Below are 16753 nucleotides of genomic sequence, written 5' to 3'. Positions count from 1 at the left end.
TGGGAATCCTATTAGCCTGGTGTCTCGGTGGGATCCTTGGGGTCGACCCCAACCTCAGCCTCAACCAAATCAACACAGAGCCCTGCTGAAATTCAGCTGCTCTGCCCTACTGATCCAGTTATGATTGCTCAATCCAATTAGGCTAGTATTACACAATGGATTCACAAAACTATTTTTTTATCACCCATGAATAACCCCTCATGGGCCTTGTTCACCCTGAAGCGTTCAGAAAATAACAGCTTCCTTCTGTGACCAGCATCTGAACTGAAGCCAACTGACTATTTTTGTATTTACTAGAAAATGCAATTGACTTCTTTGTGGACAGGACTTACCTGTGTGCTATACTTCCTTTTCTGATGTCGGAGATGATGAGGGGTTTGCCAGGTTTCTTACTCGCTGGAAAAAAAGAGGAAAGAAAAATGTCACATGTCATGTGATGAAAAAAAACAACACTGTAACTGTGAGCAAATACTTTAAATGAATCAACTTAATTTTCTCTTTGCTGCTCTGCTCTTTCTTGGCCTCCTGTTTTTGTCTTTCTCCTGAACTAGTTAGTGCAGAAAGGGTCACGATGAATGCTGGTACAGGCCATTATTATTCGGAGTTAATGAGCTATGCGCCCTCATGCATTTGCAACCCTGAATTTTATGGATCACAGCCAATGGTTCAACGGAGGTTTACAGTACGCAGGTCCGTGTGGCATTGTTGAGCAGCACTGCCCCCTGGTGTACACTTTCTTGCCAACAAACTCACCACTGATGGTGATGCCCAGCTCCACTCCTCTCCTCTTGGGTAGTTTCACATGGAAAGTGCCACTGCTGGGAACCACCGACTCTACGGGAGGTACAGGGTAAAGATTTTGTCAGGAACGCACAAATAAACAAGAGTCCACGAAATGAACCAGGTTTAAATGGAGGACCCCGGCTGGAGGATACCTGCCACGTCAAACTCAACGTCCACTGTGACCTTATTGGCCAGAGCTGAGTCTCTGAGCAGCTGATGAGCTTCCTCCAAAGTGCCGTCTTCAGTTGGGATCCCGTTGATGGACAAGAGTCTGTCTCCAACCTGCAGCAGCCCACACCTTCACACAGACACACAAAACAATAGAAAGGTTTTAATTGTTGGATAACCTACTGTAGGACGACAGATTTTCAGTGAGTCTTTGTACACTCGTGTCAGAAGAAGGTTTTGGATTTGAGACTATACTTAAATTTAACACTGCATCATAAATACCATCTAAACAGAGTACAGCCTCTGGGCTTGAATTACACACTTTTCAAACTGACCTCATGTGAACCTGCAACACAACCTCAGACAGACACATAGAGTCAGACACACATCACACATTTGATCCTACCCCTGTTTGTGAGGGCAAACGCAGAAGCACTGTCAACTGACATTAATTCACCGACGACCGCTGCTCATTAACCTTGGGTGGAGGCTGAGACGCCAGCATCAGGGTCGGGTGCTGTACTTGACTCACTCCTGTCCAACCCGCCGCTGGACTCATTGTGTTACCAGACCCCGGGGAGAAGGCCCAGTGCTGCCGGCACAGACACCGTCATTAAATCGTCCAGACAAGGACAGATACTACGCGCTGGCCTGATCAGAGCTGTGTGGTAATCAGACTGAAACACGTAGAGTCGATCGATATACAACACACCAATATATACACATGGATCTAATACTGCTGATCTTAATGTGTCAGAAACACTCAAAACTGAAATAACCATCCTGATGATTTTCTGTTGATGTCTTGAGATGAAAAGAATCAATATCTACCTCCAGAATTAGTACGACTCTGATTCATAGATCAGCTGTGTCGACATGAAACAATAGGTGGAGGCTAGTTTGTTTTGTCAGTTATTTAGCTGTATTGCACAAATACTAGCAGACAGAATAGCATTAAACTTGGTGGAAGGATGTTTAATAATGGGTCAGTGAAGAGCCCCGTTTCATTTTGTTGTTTATCCGGATCAGGGAGCGCTTACAGCATCTGTCTTTCTTTCTTGAACATTTTGTGATGCCATTCGTTTTAATATTTTTGAGAATTTCTCGAGTTAAAATGCAAAGATTATTTTCAACTGTCATAGTATGTCATAGAATGAGTGATGTGTGATGTGAACAGATTGCAGAAAACATCGGTCCACATATATGCATGTGTGGACCGATGTATATGATGTCAATACATGTATATATAGTCAGCAGCCGCCCTCCGACCCTCCGAGGCCCCACAAGCCTCAGGTTTACCCTCCTCGCTCTCTCTCTCTGTCTGTCTCTAGGTAATTTCATTTGTCAGAAAACACTGAAGTAGATTATGAACCATGTTGTTTCCCCGAGGCTCTGATCATTGAGAGGGAACATGTGTCAAAATGACTGAGTTCATGTTGAGCTCATTAAAAAAAGCTCATTGTCGAGTTGTGCTTTTATCAAACTGCATTATATATTTCTGAGGGTCAAATTATTAACATGCATGAAACCTAATGTAAAGTTAACATTATGTAATGTACAAGATATCAACAGCCACAAATATACAACAGCCCAGGTCAACAGACTCAAAAACTATTTTTATCACGACAGAAACTCTGCCAAATAGTTGTACCTGATTATTGTAGCTTAAAAAATATATATTACAAGGATTAAATTGATCGATGCGGGTCAATAGGCTGCAACAACGGTAACTCTCAGGTCATATTCAACTATAACTGTAGTGGAGCTAGATTAAAGTCAGAGAATCACCAAACTTGCCTCATTCTCTGGGGATAACGAATGTCTGTGTTAAAAATGAAAAGAATATATATGAAGAATATAGCTTTGTGTAAGTATGACCCCTAACATCCGTTATGTGTGTCCAGACCCAGCATGAGATAAATGCAACTCTCCTACACCAGGCTATAATCAGACTTTCTTTAAACACATGTTTGATTGCAGAGCTGAATGATCAGCAGTCCTCTGGTTCAAGGTGACTCTCTGTGTGTTTACTGGTTAGGTGTTAGAGCTTGCTACCTCTCGGCCGGGCTGTCGGGCTCAATAAAGCGGATGACTGGGGGAGCGGACAGGGTCTCTGTGGCAAAGACACCCCCCTGCAGCTGGAGCCCGAAACCTGTGAGCGGATCCCCCCTCAGGAAGACCTCGCCGGTTTCCACGTGGAAAATCTGCCCCCCCGGGCCGACAGAGCTGGACGCCAGAGACACTGAGGGAGAGGCAGAGAACGGAGGGGGGGGGGCACATCAGACAGAGATAGTGGTGGAGACGTGGCAGATAAATGGAGCACGAGAAGGATTGTCAGCCACAGAATAAAAGTCAGGGGGGTTAGGGGAAGAGACGTTCACCCACAGAGACAACATGGAAATGAGTCACGGATCAGAGTGTACGTCAGTCATGTTCTACGTCAGTGATCAGTCACATGTGTTCACGCAGTGTGGTGGAGAAGCAGGAGACAGAAAAGGTGTTTCAACAGCTCTGCAGCAACACTTGACGGGTCAGCACACTCAAATCACAGAAAACATTTTAAAACTCAAAGTCTGATATAGATTCTAAACCTATAGGCTGCATTTTAAAGTCTGAGATTTGAGGTAGGCTGCATTCCTGCAGTAAATCTCACCGCCATGGAGGATATAATGTTTGTATCAAAACTGTTCTGGAGGAGGCACTTTGTGGCTGAGGTGTTTCTGTTATTCAGTCTATGCTCTTTGATATAAACTGGGCAGCCAAAAGTACAGAGACAATAGAAACATCAGGTTTGGTTTGATAAAAATATGTCAAACTTGAGGAGATAAAATCCAACACTCTGTGCAGTAAATTGCCATTTAATAAAAAATGTATTTGTTTCTTTGTCATTTGCTTGAAGTGACCCTTTAATGTGGAATAAAAGAAAAGGTGGTTTTGTCATACGTGAGCTCTTGTGGTCCTTCTTCCTGTTCCTCCTCTTGCTGGTGGTGCTGCGGGGGCTGTTGGGCGCCATCTGAGGGACGGAGCAGGGCAGTGTGTTGCTGCCCTGGCTGCTGAAGCCTGAGGTGGCAGTGGAGGACGGGGAGAAGCCCCCACTCACCAGAGCTGCGAGGAGACATTGGTACAGTGAGCTTACACCACATGACAGCTTTAATCACAGCAGCAGCAGCAGCAGCATACAGTCCTGGGAACATGCAACAAAAGAGATGAGGTAACAGTGTTGGAGGGATAAGATGGAACAAACGTGCAGGAGAGAAAAGGCTCCTGCTTTGGTGTCTCGCCAGTAGCATTGCTGTCACAAGTGATAACTTACATTTGCAGTGGTCTTGCTGGTTGTGTGGGTGGCTGGGGCTGCTCCATGTCTTGCTGTGGGTGGCGTGTGGGGGATGGCAGTAGTTGCTGCTTTGGTCCCAGTGGTGATGGTTGCTCTTCTGGACTTTGACTGCAGCGGCAAAAGAAATCCATTAAGTAAGACCAGATCCCCTCGTCTACATCCAGCCGCACACATTTTTCTAAATACTACCCATGAAATCACGCTTTCATTCGCCGTCTAAATTTGCACCACACCACACAGAGCCTGGAGGCTGATGGGGAGCAGAGTAATTGATATTTAATGTTGTCGTCACGGTGCACTAGATGTAATCCTGTTGTGTAAATGTATTTTGATGAGCATCTGAGAATCAGTTAGACACTCGGAGCTGAATGGGAAGAAGAAGAAGAAAAGAACAAGTCTTACTTTTTCTAGCAAGCTTCCACAAAGCCGAGTGCAGATTGGAGATCATTTTTATCATTTCATTTTCCAAAGAGCCCAAAGGTGCGAAAACAGTTTGAGAGAGTTGATCTCTGGGCATGATGACAGAGAGAGGAACTCTGCTCCGACGCATGTGCCTGCACCTTGATTGGTCACAGCTGAATGCTTGATGGTTGATGATGCAGGGTGAGTGTCTGCAGCAGGGCCAATCAAAATGATTTGCTCTAAATGTGCTGAGATTTGATCTTTTACTTGATTCATATGAACGTAGGGGTTATTTTTCTCCTTTTAGCATAACTGCTAATGTTTCCTGCTGTGAACCAAAGACAGATCAGAGATTGTTGTTAAAGGGATAGTTCACCCAAAAATGAATATTCACTCATTATCTACTCGTCACTATTCCGATGGAGTGGGGGGTAAACAGCTTGCCAGCGTGCCAGCCAAATTTAATACAATTTAAGTACAATATTTTCAAATGTAAAAAACTAAAAATATTTTAAAAAAAAACATAAAATGGCTCCATACTGCTTCTGTGTTGTCATCCAAGTGTCCGCAAGCCCCAACATTCAAATTTGACTTGAAACTAAATGTCCTCAGATATCTTCCTCTGGAACCACATTCACATGTGGATCACTTAGGCTTAAAAATGGTGTAAATCACGCAGTTTCAAGTCAAATCTGAACGTCAGGGCTTACAGACACTTGGATGACACCACAGGAGCAGTATGGACGTTTGAAGAATCTGTCACCATTTACTTCAACTGTTTTGGATTTGGCTGCTACGCTGTCTACCACTGAGACTCCTAAAGTGTTTAAGGGACACAAACACTTCACCCACTCCTTCCATCGGCATAGTGGGTGAGTAGATAATGAGTGAATTTTCTTTTTCGGGTGAACTATCCCTTTAATTTTAGACGGCATCTCATCCCTCATGTCAAATCCTGTGCATTCGCTCAAACAGCATCTATGAAGTATCCGAAGGGAAGCTGACGTTCCTACGAGACACACACACCTCAATAATTAACTCCCCTTTGCGGATTCACGCAGCTAAATGTGTCACTGAGTGTTGCATGTGACAGTAATCCTTGCTGCTTCATTTGCAGGGGTCTAATCGCTGATGACAACTCGCACACGCAGACTTGGTGGGTGGGTGGGGGGGGGGGGGGGGTGATTTGCTGGGGACTACAGTAGTGCCTGGGATGTTGTCCACATTGAGGGGACCGGGTTAAATCGGACTGTATATACTCAGAATACATGCAGGAGAACCTCGGGCCCTTCTCCAGAGAACCAGTTTCCATTGGACTCAGTCAAACCTGTAAAGCTGTGGCTCTGCCGGCTTACACTAAGCCCACCTAGGGGAGGCTCTCCAAGAAATGGTGTTTTCAGTCTGTGCTGGTGGTAGGAAACATTAACTCTTAATCTCTCAGTGGCCATATCAGTCTTATTAAATCCCCTGAGGAGATTAGACAAATTGCATCTTATAATCGCGTCTTGTCCCGAGGAGGAAAGTGTAAAAAAAAAGATCGTCTCCTCGTGACGATTGAATTTCAATTTCTAAAGATTCACGACTGAACTGTTAAAGAGAAATGACGCATGTGCTGCTTTGAATGGAGACGGTTCAATAGTCAACATGAGCCCATACAGTTCAAGTATTTCACCGAGATGTCCTGAAGAGTATTTATATATCTTTATCTTTATCTCTGGGCATGGAGGAAACTTTTAATCAATCACTTAAAATGTTATATTACTTATACATGTCAAAATATCGTAACAAATATGTACAGATTAAAAATCTATTGGAAAGTCCAGTCCAGAGGATTTGAATGTCAGTGGATGAGAAATAAGAATGACAATACTGTGTTGATTAGTTCTGATTTGATTTTCTAATAGTACGCACTTTAAGAGTAATTGTTGTCCATTGGAATTGACAAATAATAGTAGTTTATTGATTGCTACGGATTTATGAGTGCAATTTACAGCATTACAATATTATTTATCTTAGCAGAATTATTTTAATCTAAATGAGTACATTTTCACTTTGGTTTTAGCACTCCCTCCAACCCTGGAGGATTTCACTCTTTGCTAATCTCAGAAACTGATTAGGCACATATGGAAAATAAGTGTCAAAGGCAGTTGGAAGATTCGCCTTCGGGCTGGACCAGGCAAATACACAAAGACGGGGATAAAGAAAGATATTAGAGAGGAGGATTCCATCATCCCATTAAACTGCAGCTTATTTCCCTTTGTCATGTCGTATGATTTCTCCCATGCTCGCATGTTAAGTAGCTCCTTCAGCTGCTGACCCACAAATAGGTCTGCAGAACATGGCACGAACATGATATCCAAATGGGGAACGTATGCGTGTGTGTGTGTGTATCTGCATGTGTGGGAATCTTCTTGGTATGCATAAGAGGTCAAGTGCGTCGGCAGGGGGATTGTGGCTGGCAGCATGCACACACATACGCACACACAGTGGCTGATTAACATGGAAGAGGGCATGTGGGAGGCCGTTGCTCTTTATGCCTTTAAGTCACGCAGCTACACAACTACATCAAAAGATATAAATGATGTAGTGGTAAAACAATTAATTCCAACAATTAGTCAACATTGTGCTCTTACGTTGTATATTTATAAAACAGACACTGCAGTTTAAGATTTTCAAGATGTGTGGTATGTTTTTTGTTTCAAATGTGAACTGTGTGAATTGTTTGGCCTTGCTGTTAAAAATGTAATGTGTGTTTTCAAATGTGAAATGTATTGTTGAGCCCTGTCACTATGGGACAGACAATGATCCATCCAATGAGTGTATCCATCTGTCTGTCTGTCTGTCTGTCTGTCTGTCTGTCTGTCTGTCTGTCTGTCTGTCTGTCTGTCTATCTATCTATCTATCTATCTATCTATCTATCTATCTATCTATCTATCTATCTATCTATCTATCTATCTATCTATCTATATCCAAGTTTAGAAAAGAAAAGTATCTTTGGTTCACATTTTAAATAACCGTACTGTAAAGTAATAAATCTAAATGTAGTGGGTTTTTTTTTATGTGGTCAGACAGAAGCTTGTCATGTGAAGATGTCATCTTGAGCTCTGGAAATGATGCTTCCACAAAATGGAACTGGCACTCTCTGTGACAGCTCGTGTCACATGATGTAATGTCTCACGCTGTGTTTCGGTGTCGGCTGCAGGACACCCAGTACCTGTGTCTTGTGGCCTGACAGGAAGTCTGCTCTGACTCGCCGGGAGAATCTCTAGTTTGACGACATCTGAGGTGCTGGCGAGAAGCTGTGTGGCCTCCATCAGGTGGCAGTGCTCCGTGCTGGTCCCATCGATGGACAGGAGGATGTCCCCGGCATGCAGCGCCCCGCACCTGACAGTGAGACATTAGTCAGACTGAGCCAGGAGAGGCCTGTGGAACAGTACCACACAGGGGGCTGGCTTCACCTCTCCACCACGCTCGCTGCCTTGATCTTGTCGATGATAATGACTTGTTTGCTCCTGTATATCGTTGTGGTGAGGCTGATCCCCAGGCTGGCAGAGGGACCCTTCACTATCTCCACCAGCAGAGGGCCCGAGGCTTGCTGCACCGCCTCTGAAAGGGATAATACACACAGAAGTGATAGAGGCCAAGATTGTGTCGGAGCTTCACACAATCATCACAATACTGTGGTCAGCTTCACATTACCATTGCATTATAAATAAATTCAATTCTCAAATCCTGAATAGTTTTCTAAGGACATTATATGAATCATTTTCTCACATTCAGAATATTACACCCAACCATCACAACCACTCAATGGTTTCACATTTTCAATAATCTGGTATAACATGGATGGATTACTAAACATTTTCTGTTTTTATGACTTAACATTCTTTCTTTGGACATTACCATAAATAATGTAATATATATATAAAACACATTTCTAAACAGAAAGCCTTTGTAAGAATCTGGGGATGAGGGAGTTTCCCTGATTAATAAAAAAGACGGTGACAAGCAGCATTAGTGGAACTGGAGGATAACCCGAGGAACTAAAACTTAATGACTATCTCCGACTCTGCTGCTTAAATGTTTAATAACTATTCAGAATGAATCTCCAAACTTTACAACTTCACAACCCAACTTCTTTGCAAGTGCAACAATAAATCACTGAAGTGTCACTTTAATGCAAAGATTTAATAAACCTTTTTTTTTTATCTCCTTAAAAAACATCCATGTAAACGAATGTTCCTGGAAGTAGTCTGCCTGAAAAATAATAGTCAAGCCCTGCAATGACAGAAAATAAATATTTACTTTCTGGAACAAACAGAGATTAAACCTGCTGTAATTCAGGAGAGGAGAGGGACATTATAATAAAGCCCACGATCTCACCCATACCCTTTCTCTTCTGAAGTGTGCTCTCGGGTCCAGAGTGAGTCCCCTGGTGGCGTCTCCCAGCACCGACACTCCCCCGCATCCACACAGCCAAACGGCCACATTATTTACCCTCAGAGCAACGCTGCCCTACGATGCCTCCACATATTCCCTGTGTTTGTGTGCTCACCCATGACAGAGACGTCATACTCAATCAGGAACAGAGCTTCCTGGCCGCTCTGCATCAGCATGGTCAAAGCGTCAGCGTGCTTCTCTCTGTTTAAAGGCATCCCGTCTATGCTCAATACTCGGTCCCCGGCCTTCAAGGTGGCCTCTCTGGAGAAACACACAGAGGGAGAAAGAGAGAGAGGCACAGGACACGGTTGACCATACAGGCGTTTGAAGCACCGGTCACAGTGAATCATTCGAGAGTTCCACATGAGAGTTTCCTCCCAGGTGAGATGAAGGATAAACAAGATAAACGGCCATAAAAGTCTTTGATGTTGAATTATGTCTGCTCCACTGTTTTGATCCTCGCACTTTTCATGGGGACGTGCAGCTCTGCGTTAGCCTCGGGATGAGCACTGCCCTTTCTGCTTGGAAGATAACATACGCTATATGTGTCGCAGCCACAATTTCATGCAGGGGCCCGAGAACACACTAATACACAGGCCACATTAATGTGCACACGTAAATGTATTGTTGTTTAAAGCTGAAGTAATTCTTAAATATAAAGCAATTAGCGAAATGCATTTACATTCATCTATACATCCAAATACACACAATACGGAAACACACATGCATGCACAGGGGCTATAATTTGAATAGGCTCATTCATGCATGATCAAGAGATAAAATGGATACAAGCCATATAAATAGCCTAAATTGCCACACTTGTGCAGGCACACACACACACACACTCTATTCCAGGGAGCTAGTTCAAGCAGCTCACTCTCCACAATCCTCTCTCATACACACCCTCCCAATCTGGTCTATTCAAGCTGCAAAGATTTCCCATCTCTCCCTTTGCTTGTCAATGCCTCTGCTGCCCGACTCTCTGTGTTGCAACAGACATTTCAATCGCTAGCTGTGTATATATAAATCTCTATGTATGTAAATGTATATACGTCCTTACCTGTCAGCAGGACCCCCTGGTCTGACGTAGGTGCACACCAGTGGACGAGACCTGCGCCAGTCTTCATGGAAGCCTCCTGAAAATCCAGAACTCAAATAAATAAATCATTGCAATGATAAAAAAGCTTACTGTTCTGACTGAATTGTTCATAACAACTATTTCACCACGCACGTACCTCTCATGACAAACCCAAAGCTGTTTCCCTCCTTGTGTAAACACACCTCTATGGATTTGGTTAAGACTCCTGCAGGGGAATGGACTGAGAGTAAAGAGGAAAATAAACAAGTATTACTACAAAGCTTGTAAGTTTGGAAAGTTGGAGTTCTCTGTGTTGTGTGTTGAAACAAGAGAGTGAACGAAACCTTGAGAAAATGTGTTTAATTGATCTCAGTGGAGAAATGAATTCTCAGCATTTGCTCCATGTTATTGACGCAGAGAGCAGTGGACACGGTGCGGCCCCTGGGGAGCATCTCTGCGTCTGAGGCCAATGCCCTGATCTGGGAAACACGATAAGTATTGACTTGGTGATCTGCATCTTAAAAGAAGTCGAGATGTGGCGGTTAAACTGAGACTAAATAAAATAAAGGAACAACAATTTCAAAGATGATTTCAGGTTACAACTGGGGGTCAAAACATGCTAATGCTAAAAAACTAAATTTCATGTGAGCTAGATGTCATTAATTGTACGTGTGTGTTCAACTGTGATTCTCATCTCTGCAAAACACTTGAGCTGCTTTACATATGTTGTTATAAGTGTGCTCTGAGAATAAATTGACGTGACTTAGATGCATGTGTTTTGCTGAGGGAGGATTTTACATCAGCTGAGCAACACAAGAATACAGAAAAAAAATGCCAACATGTTGACATCAGTGCTTTTGGAGAGGCAGTGGCCTCGTTCATCTAGATGTCCAGGTCTGAATTTATTAAATATTTTACAATTTGGTCCCTCAGCTAAATATTCTGTCCTTTATTTTCATTGGATAAACCCATTGAGATGTATCATCTTGTTTTCAAGGGGGTAAATAATATGGAACACAACCGAAAAAAACAAGAGAACAAAGGTTCGTATTTCAGTGGCATGTTCATAGTTCTTGTGAAAAGGACCCTATTCAGCTGCCATGATAGACTTTCTCATCTTCCTGGGATCCATTAATCAACCCATGTAATTTGAGACAAGCTCTATTCATTAACAGACACCGTTAGATGTTATTACAACACAGCTCTGTATTTAAATAGAGCTTTTAAATAGTATGTTTCAGTTCCTGGATGACAATTGACCCTTCATACCAGTTCTAGCAAAACATTTTAGGTGGTGTATTCACATAAGAAGATGTATTTTTCTAATAAACACCAGGATACTAAGTGAAGTCTGATTTACCCAGACGGATAGGACCATCATCTGGAAAGCTTTTTATTAATGCTAGAGAGATAAGAACAGTTTAAAGCAAGTCCAGCAGCTCTTTTTGCATATTTTCTGCATCCCTCCTTCTGGCTGCAGCTAAAAAAAACAGAATAATATTCAATGTGGGTTACAACCAGTGATGATATAACTATGTTCACCATTTCTGGAGGGATGTAGAGAGAACACTGTCATGCTGATGCTTCTGTCTCTCCCAGTTTTTATTTTTTGTTATCAGAGCGCAGAGACCTGGAGAGACGCTGGTTTGAAGTGATACCTGAAAACCTGGTGTCTTTAACTTTGCTCCAAGGGGGAGAACTTTGCGTCATCTGAAGGTTAAATGTTAAATGTAGATTATAAACCAAAGTTATATAATCTTGCTGATTAGGAACCTTAATCTTATCTTTGTGCATTTCAAAATCCAATATAATGTTTCCGGCACTGACTGCACCCACCGAACGGGGGCAGCTCGTACTCCACCTCCAGCACGACTCGCTCCCCGATGTTCTTCAGCAGGCTGATGATCTCATCGTGGCGGAGCTTTGACAGGTTGATGCCGTTCACTGACTTGATGTAGTCTCCTACATTCAGCTGGTCGCTCCTGTGGAGAGAGACGGACACAGTCACACATTCACTCTGCTGGTTTCTGTCCTTGCAGGCTTGTTGGTGATTTAAATACATTCAGCTCAATTCTGAATTAGTACCTGCTATTATAGTCAGGTTTAACATCTTAAAACTGCAAACATCTGTAATATAACAGATGTGGCTTGTAATGATCAACCAACTCATAATTATCAAGGATTATTTTTTTCGCATCAATAAATTGACCAATTATTGAAGCAGGAACTTGCTCTGCTGTTTAAGAGGAATACGAGCAGCGATGAAGATTCTGCTGATATTCACATATTCTGCTAATCTCCATATTAATGATCACATACATGAAGATAATATTGTTCAGTAGAGCACACATCTCCACTAAGGCCAATAGGTCCCCTTGTGTTTAATCAATCTGCACACACACACTCATAGATATTAGTCCTCTAAATGTGCTGGATTTTTGCATCGAGAAATATCATTCTTTAGGAAATTGAAGAAAATGGCAAAAATTAGCCTTCTTGCAGTGTTACTGAAAGTTAAAAACTAACTTCCTGGAATTGCCCCCTGGTCTGGATCTGACTTATCTGTCAAGAAGCAAACATACAAACCGACCTAGAAACAACCGGGCAGGGGTGGAGACAACCTTGAGGTTGGGCTGGTGGAGGAAGATGTGGCAGAAAACGTCACCGGCTCCAGCGTCGCCATGTGAGTAAACGTCTCAAACGTGTCTCAAACAGCTAGTGCCAATCATTTTCTACAGACACCACTTCAGCCTTCTTCCACCGCACTAACGTTACGCTTCATTTTCAGCTCATTGTTTTGGTCTTTAGTCTTTATAAGCCACTTGTTTGTCACAGTCAGGCCCAACTATATCAGCCCAACAGCCCATTTTGGCAACAAATGTCCTCTTTACGTGATCTAATCATGATGTGATGAGATGAAGCCATTAAATCTGATCACAAGCTGTTTATTCACTGCACAATCTCAAGGGGCGGTGGGTGAAGCAGAAAGAAAAAACTGATTCCGAAATAACGATACGTTGAATGTCAACACAGGCAATCATGATTTGTTGCGTTAATCCGTTGCGGTAGTGTAATTATAAACCATTTTGTGGTATGTGGACCGACACACAGAGGCAGCTGTGTCGAGCGATGTGTGTGTGCGACAGCTGAAAGCCTCCCGTCTTCAGAGATGAGTGTACATGGTGTCTCACATCTGACATTCAGAGTCACTGCTCATTGGAGAGCTAATTAATTAAATGGATGTTCTGCCCCGCTCAGCCCGCTCACCTTTGGGCTACTGCTGCCAATCAGCACTGACAGTAGACAGACAGACAGGCGTCTCGACCAGCAGGGCCGGAGCGGGCCTGTCATCCTGCTCCGGCCTCATCACACAACGTCTCTCTGCCCGTCCCCCCCCCCCCCTCTCCCTCCACCCAGTAAATTAGCGAGCACTTCCACACAAGCAGGAAGTCGGCTGTGTGAAGACAAGCTGCTGGGAAGAATTAGCACAGTGTCTGTCTTTAAACCTCCATGGACCTGACAGGCGATGGCATACTTGGCCAGGAAATCTTCAGAAGGTGTGTGTCATTCTTAAAATGCGTGTGTGTGTGTGTGTGTGTTTTCAGTCACACACTGCTTAATCATCATGAAACGCAAGTCGTCTGCTACTTTTCTTTTCATGTTGTTGATGGGTAAAGTCAGAATATGAAGAGCAAACCCATAAAAGACTCACCACCATGCTGTGAATTAAGTGCTTGACAGGCTAAGTCAATTTGACCACTAGGGGTCTCTCAATCAAAACGCTAATAATGAAGACTTGTTTGGTGACATTCAGAAGCTTAGTGGGATCAAGGGGGTCGTTGACTTCACGACCATCGGCAATGAAAATCTACCTGATCCATTAGGAGAGGCCGATACAAACAGTTGGCGGAAAGAACTGGCTTACTGGCCAACTGGCTAACTGGCCTACTGTCCAACTGGCTAACTGGCCAGCTGGCTAACTGGCTAACTGGCTAACTGGCTAACTGGCTAACTGGCTGAATGGCTAGCAGTGTGTGTTTTCCTTCTTCATACGCTGTTCGCCCCAGAAGCAGAGACAAGGAAACAAAAATGAAACGTCCCGTAACCTTGAATACAAATTGGGAATATCTCTGGTTTGAACATTTTTGGAAACATTTTGAATTACGTAAGAACACAAGTCAAATACATAGGTTGTTTTTAGAAATTTCACTGAAGAATTGTTAAGTATTATATATTAAAGAAAAGATACCCCCTCGAAAATCATTGTTTCGCCGAGACCTTACTTAAAACCAGGCCCCTGTTGGGGTTTTACTGGGGGGACTGGTGTGACTTTGTAACACGTGCTAGTTTGTGACGTGTGACACAGCTCGGTGTGGTTGCCAGGTTTAGATCACATCACAGGGCAGAGATCTCACCTGGCAGCTAGCCCACCTGGCCGTAGGTTTGACACTCTGGGCTTGCCGTCCTTATCAGACCCTCCGGAGATGGTGAGGCCGAGGCTGCTGCCTTCCCTTTTCATCAGGTCCACCGTGGTCACTCCTCGGTACTCCTCTGCTGACAGACACGGGCACAGATCCGCATTCGGCATTAGCATCTGCTTGACCGAATCGCCCCGTCTCAGAGGCAGGGAAAGACTCTTCATCATCTTTCCCTCCTGAATCTCTCGCTGACACATAACCGCAGACGTTATTCTCTCACTTTGCTGTCTTTTCCTTGTCCCTTCAAATCTCTCAGTGTGAGTGATTCTGTGCGACGGCTTCAACAGCAGGAGGACGAGGGAGATGAGTCCTTTTGTGGTGTTTAACTTAATACTGAAATCAATGCATGTTTTCAAACAGTACACCAGTTGAGCATTACATCACTACTTAATTACTCATTAGGTCATACATTGAAGGCCAATTGTTTTTTCGTAAGTGATTGAAAATTCTTCATGTGCTCTGGTGGAATTATGTGGTTATATGTTGTCATCAGAGGACTCATTCTGTCTTGTCGTCCACATTGTGCTGAGCTCTCAGATCCCTCTACGTGAAGTCTACCAAGTGTGGTTTAGTACCAGTGACAGGTGTGCCACACCAGCGGTTTTTTCACCTTACGTAAGCATTCAAAACAACACAACATTACACAAAATGCAGCAGACGCACGACTCTGCATGCACAAAGTCAAAAATCCCAGTCAGACTCTTTCTCTTTGTGAGGACACAGGTTAGGTGCAGTAGTATGAATCAGACAAAAGACAGAGAACAACATGATGTGAAGTCCGGTTTGACTGGATCGTACCTGAAAGGCTGCGCCTCCTGGACAAATGTGATTGGTCAGGTCCCCCGGACTCCTTGCTCCCCTTCGAATATGGTCCTTCATCTGAGGAGACAGCAGTGAGGTATATAGGTGCTGTTGGGAAACTGTAGTTACACTGTATAGAGAAACTCTGCAGCAGAAGACTGAAAAGACACAACCGGGCTTTGCACATCATGACAAGTTATTGCCTTGAACTGCACCCTGGGTAACATGGGGGCTCTGGGAGCGAACATCCCTTGAGCCAGCAACCACATTTGTCTGCCAGGAAGATGAGACTATATCAGCCTGAACTCAGGAACCTGCAGCTCCACTTTGTTTCCACCAAAATCCCCTAGAAAAGGGTCGAGGGTTTAAAATAGCTCCTCTCCGTCTGCAGCAAAGACCCTTGAAAACCATTAATTTAACACAAGAACATAATTTCAGAGATCTCAATGTATGCAGCACTAAAGCATGGAAACTCTCCTGAATGAACAGCATGCGGCTAATGGACTGCTTGTGCACAGGGAGAAAATTATCATTTTCATGTCATTTAAAGCAGCTGCTACAGAAAGCTGGGAATGTTCAATCTGCTCTTCGGGTGGGAAATGTGTGAGTGTTTTTTATTTCATTTCTGACGCAGCACTGGGCTGGCCACAGATTAGCGGAGCCACTGCACGGCCATCTGAACATGAATGCAGCCGCAGAGGCATGTCAGCAGGCACAGTGATGAGAAAACTGACTTGGCACTTCTCTAATCCTGTCCACTGTGGATTACCTTTTCAGCTCTCCAGCACCGACTGATCGGTATATTGCAAACTTAAGGAAGAACTGGCAAGTCCTCTTTTTAAGAGCGGAGGGTGCATGTTACTGCCGAACACTTCAGGGCTCGAGCTTCTCTACCAAGGAGGTTATGTTTGTTTGATAGCTAGCTAGTTAGCTGGCATGATTAAGCAAAAAGTATGTTTGTAGTTTTTTCAGAGAACTATTCATGGTTCTGTAAGAAAAAAAATCAGGATTTGAAATTTTATTTAAATGTTGTTTTGTTTTTGATCTAGTGTTTTCACTGCCGTTTATTTGTTTTAAGCAGGATTACTCAAAAACGACTCCACCGATGCCTATGACATTTTGTGAACGGGTGGGATAAGACCCAAGGAAGAACCTATTTAATGTATATGGATAGACGGGCAGATCCAGGAATTATTTTTTTTACTCTCTCCAACAAGGTGAGATAAGGAGTTAGCCATGGTGGAGGTATGCGCTCTCTGAGTACCCCTC

The 16753-nt window shown here is 43.5% G+C and overlaps 1 protein-coding gene across 2 annotated transcripts in view; it reads right to left on the bottom strand.

Moving 5' to 3' along the window:
* LOC133957299 (glutamate receptor-interacting protein 2-like) overlaps positions 1-16753 on the bottom strand; it is a 28732-nt gene that overhangs the window by 9374 nt on the left and 2605 nt on the right. For both annotated transcript variants that reach the window (XM_062392807.1, XM_062392808.1), the window contains exons 2-15: positions 15482-15562; positions 14621-14756; positions 12042-12187; positions 10363-10446; positions 10188-10263; positions 9243-9388; positions 8146-8293; positions 7902-8071; positions 4265-4393; positions 3895-4056; positions 3007-3193; positions 936-1081; positions 754-834; positions 333-396 (exon numbers count right to left, since the gene is read on the bottom strand). In XM_062392807.1, the coding sequence (XP_062248791.1) occupies positions 333-396; positions 754-834; positions 936-1081; positions 3007-3193; positions 3895-4056; positions 4265-4393; positions 7902-8071; positions 8146-8293; positions 9243-9388; positions 10188-10263; positions 10363-10446; positions 12042-12187; positions 14621-14756; positions 15482-15562 (1756 nt within the window). The remainder of the gene's footprint in view (positions 1-332; positions 397-753; positions 835-935; positions 1082-3006; positions 3194-3894; positions 4057-4264; positions 4394-7901; positions 8072-8145; positions 8294-9242; positions 9389-10187; positions 10264-10362; positions 10447-12041; positions 12188-14620; positions 14757-15481; positions 15563-16753) is intronic.

Source organism: Platichthys flesus, chromosome 7 (genome assembly GCF_949316205.1).
Source record: "Platichthys flesus chromosome 7, fPlaFle2.1, whole genome shotgun sequence".
Lineage (NCBI taxonomy): Eukaryota > Metazoa > Chordata > Actinopteri > Pleuronectiformes > Pleuronectidae > Platichthys > Platichthys flesus.
Note: the sequence above shows the minus strand (reverse complement) of the source record. Positions and strands in the feature narration are given on the sequence as shown.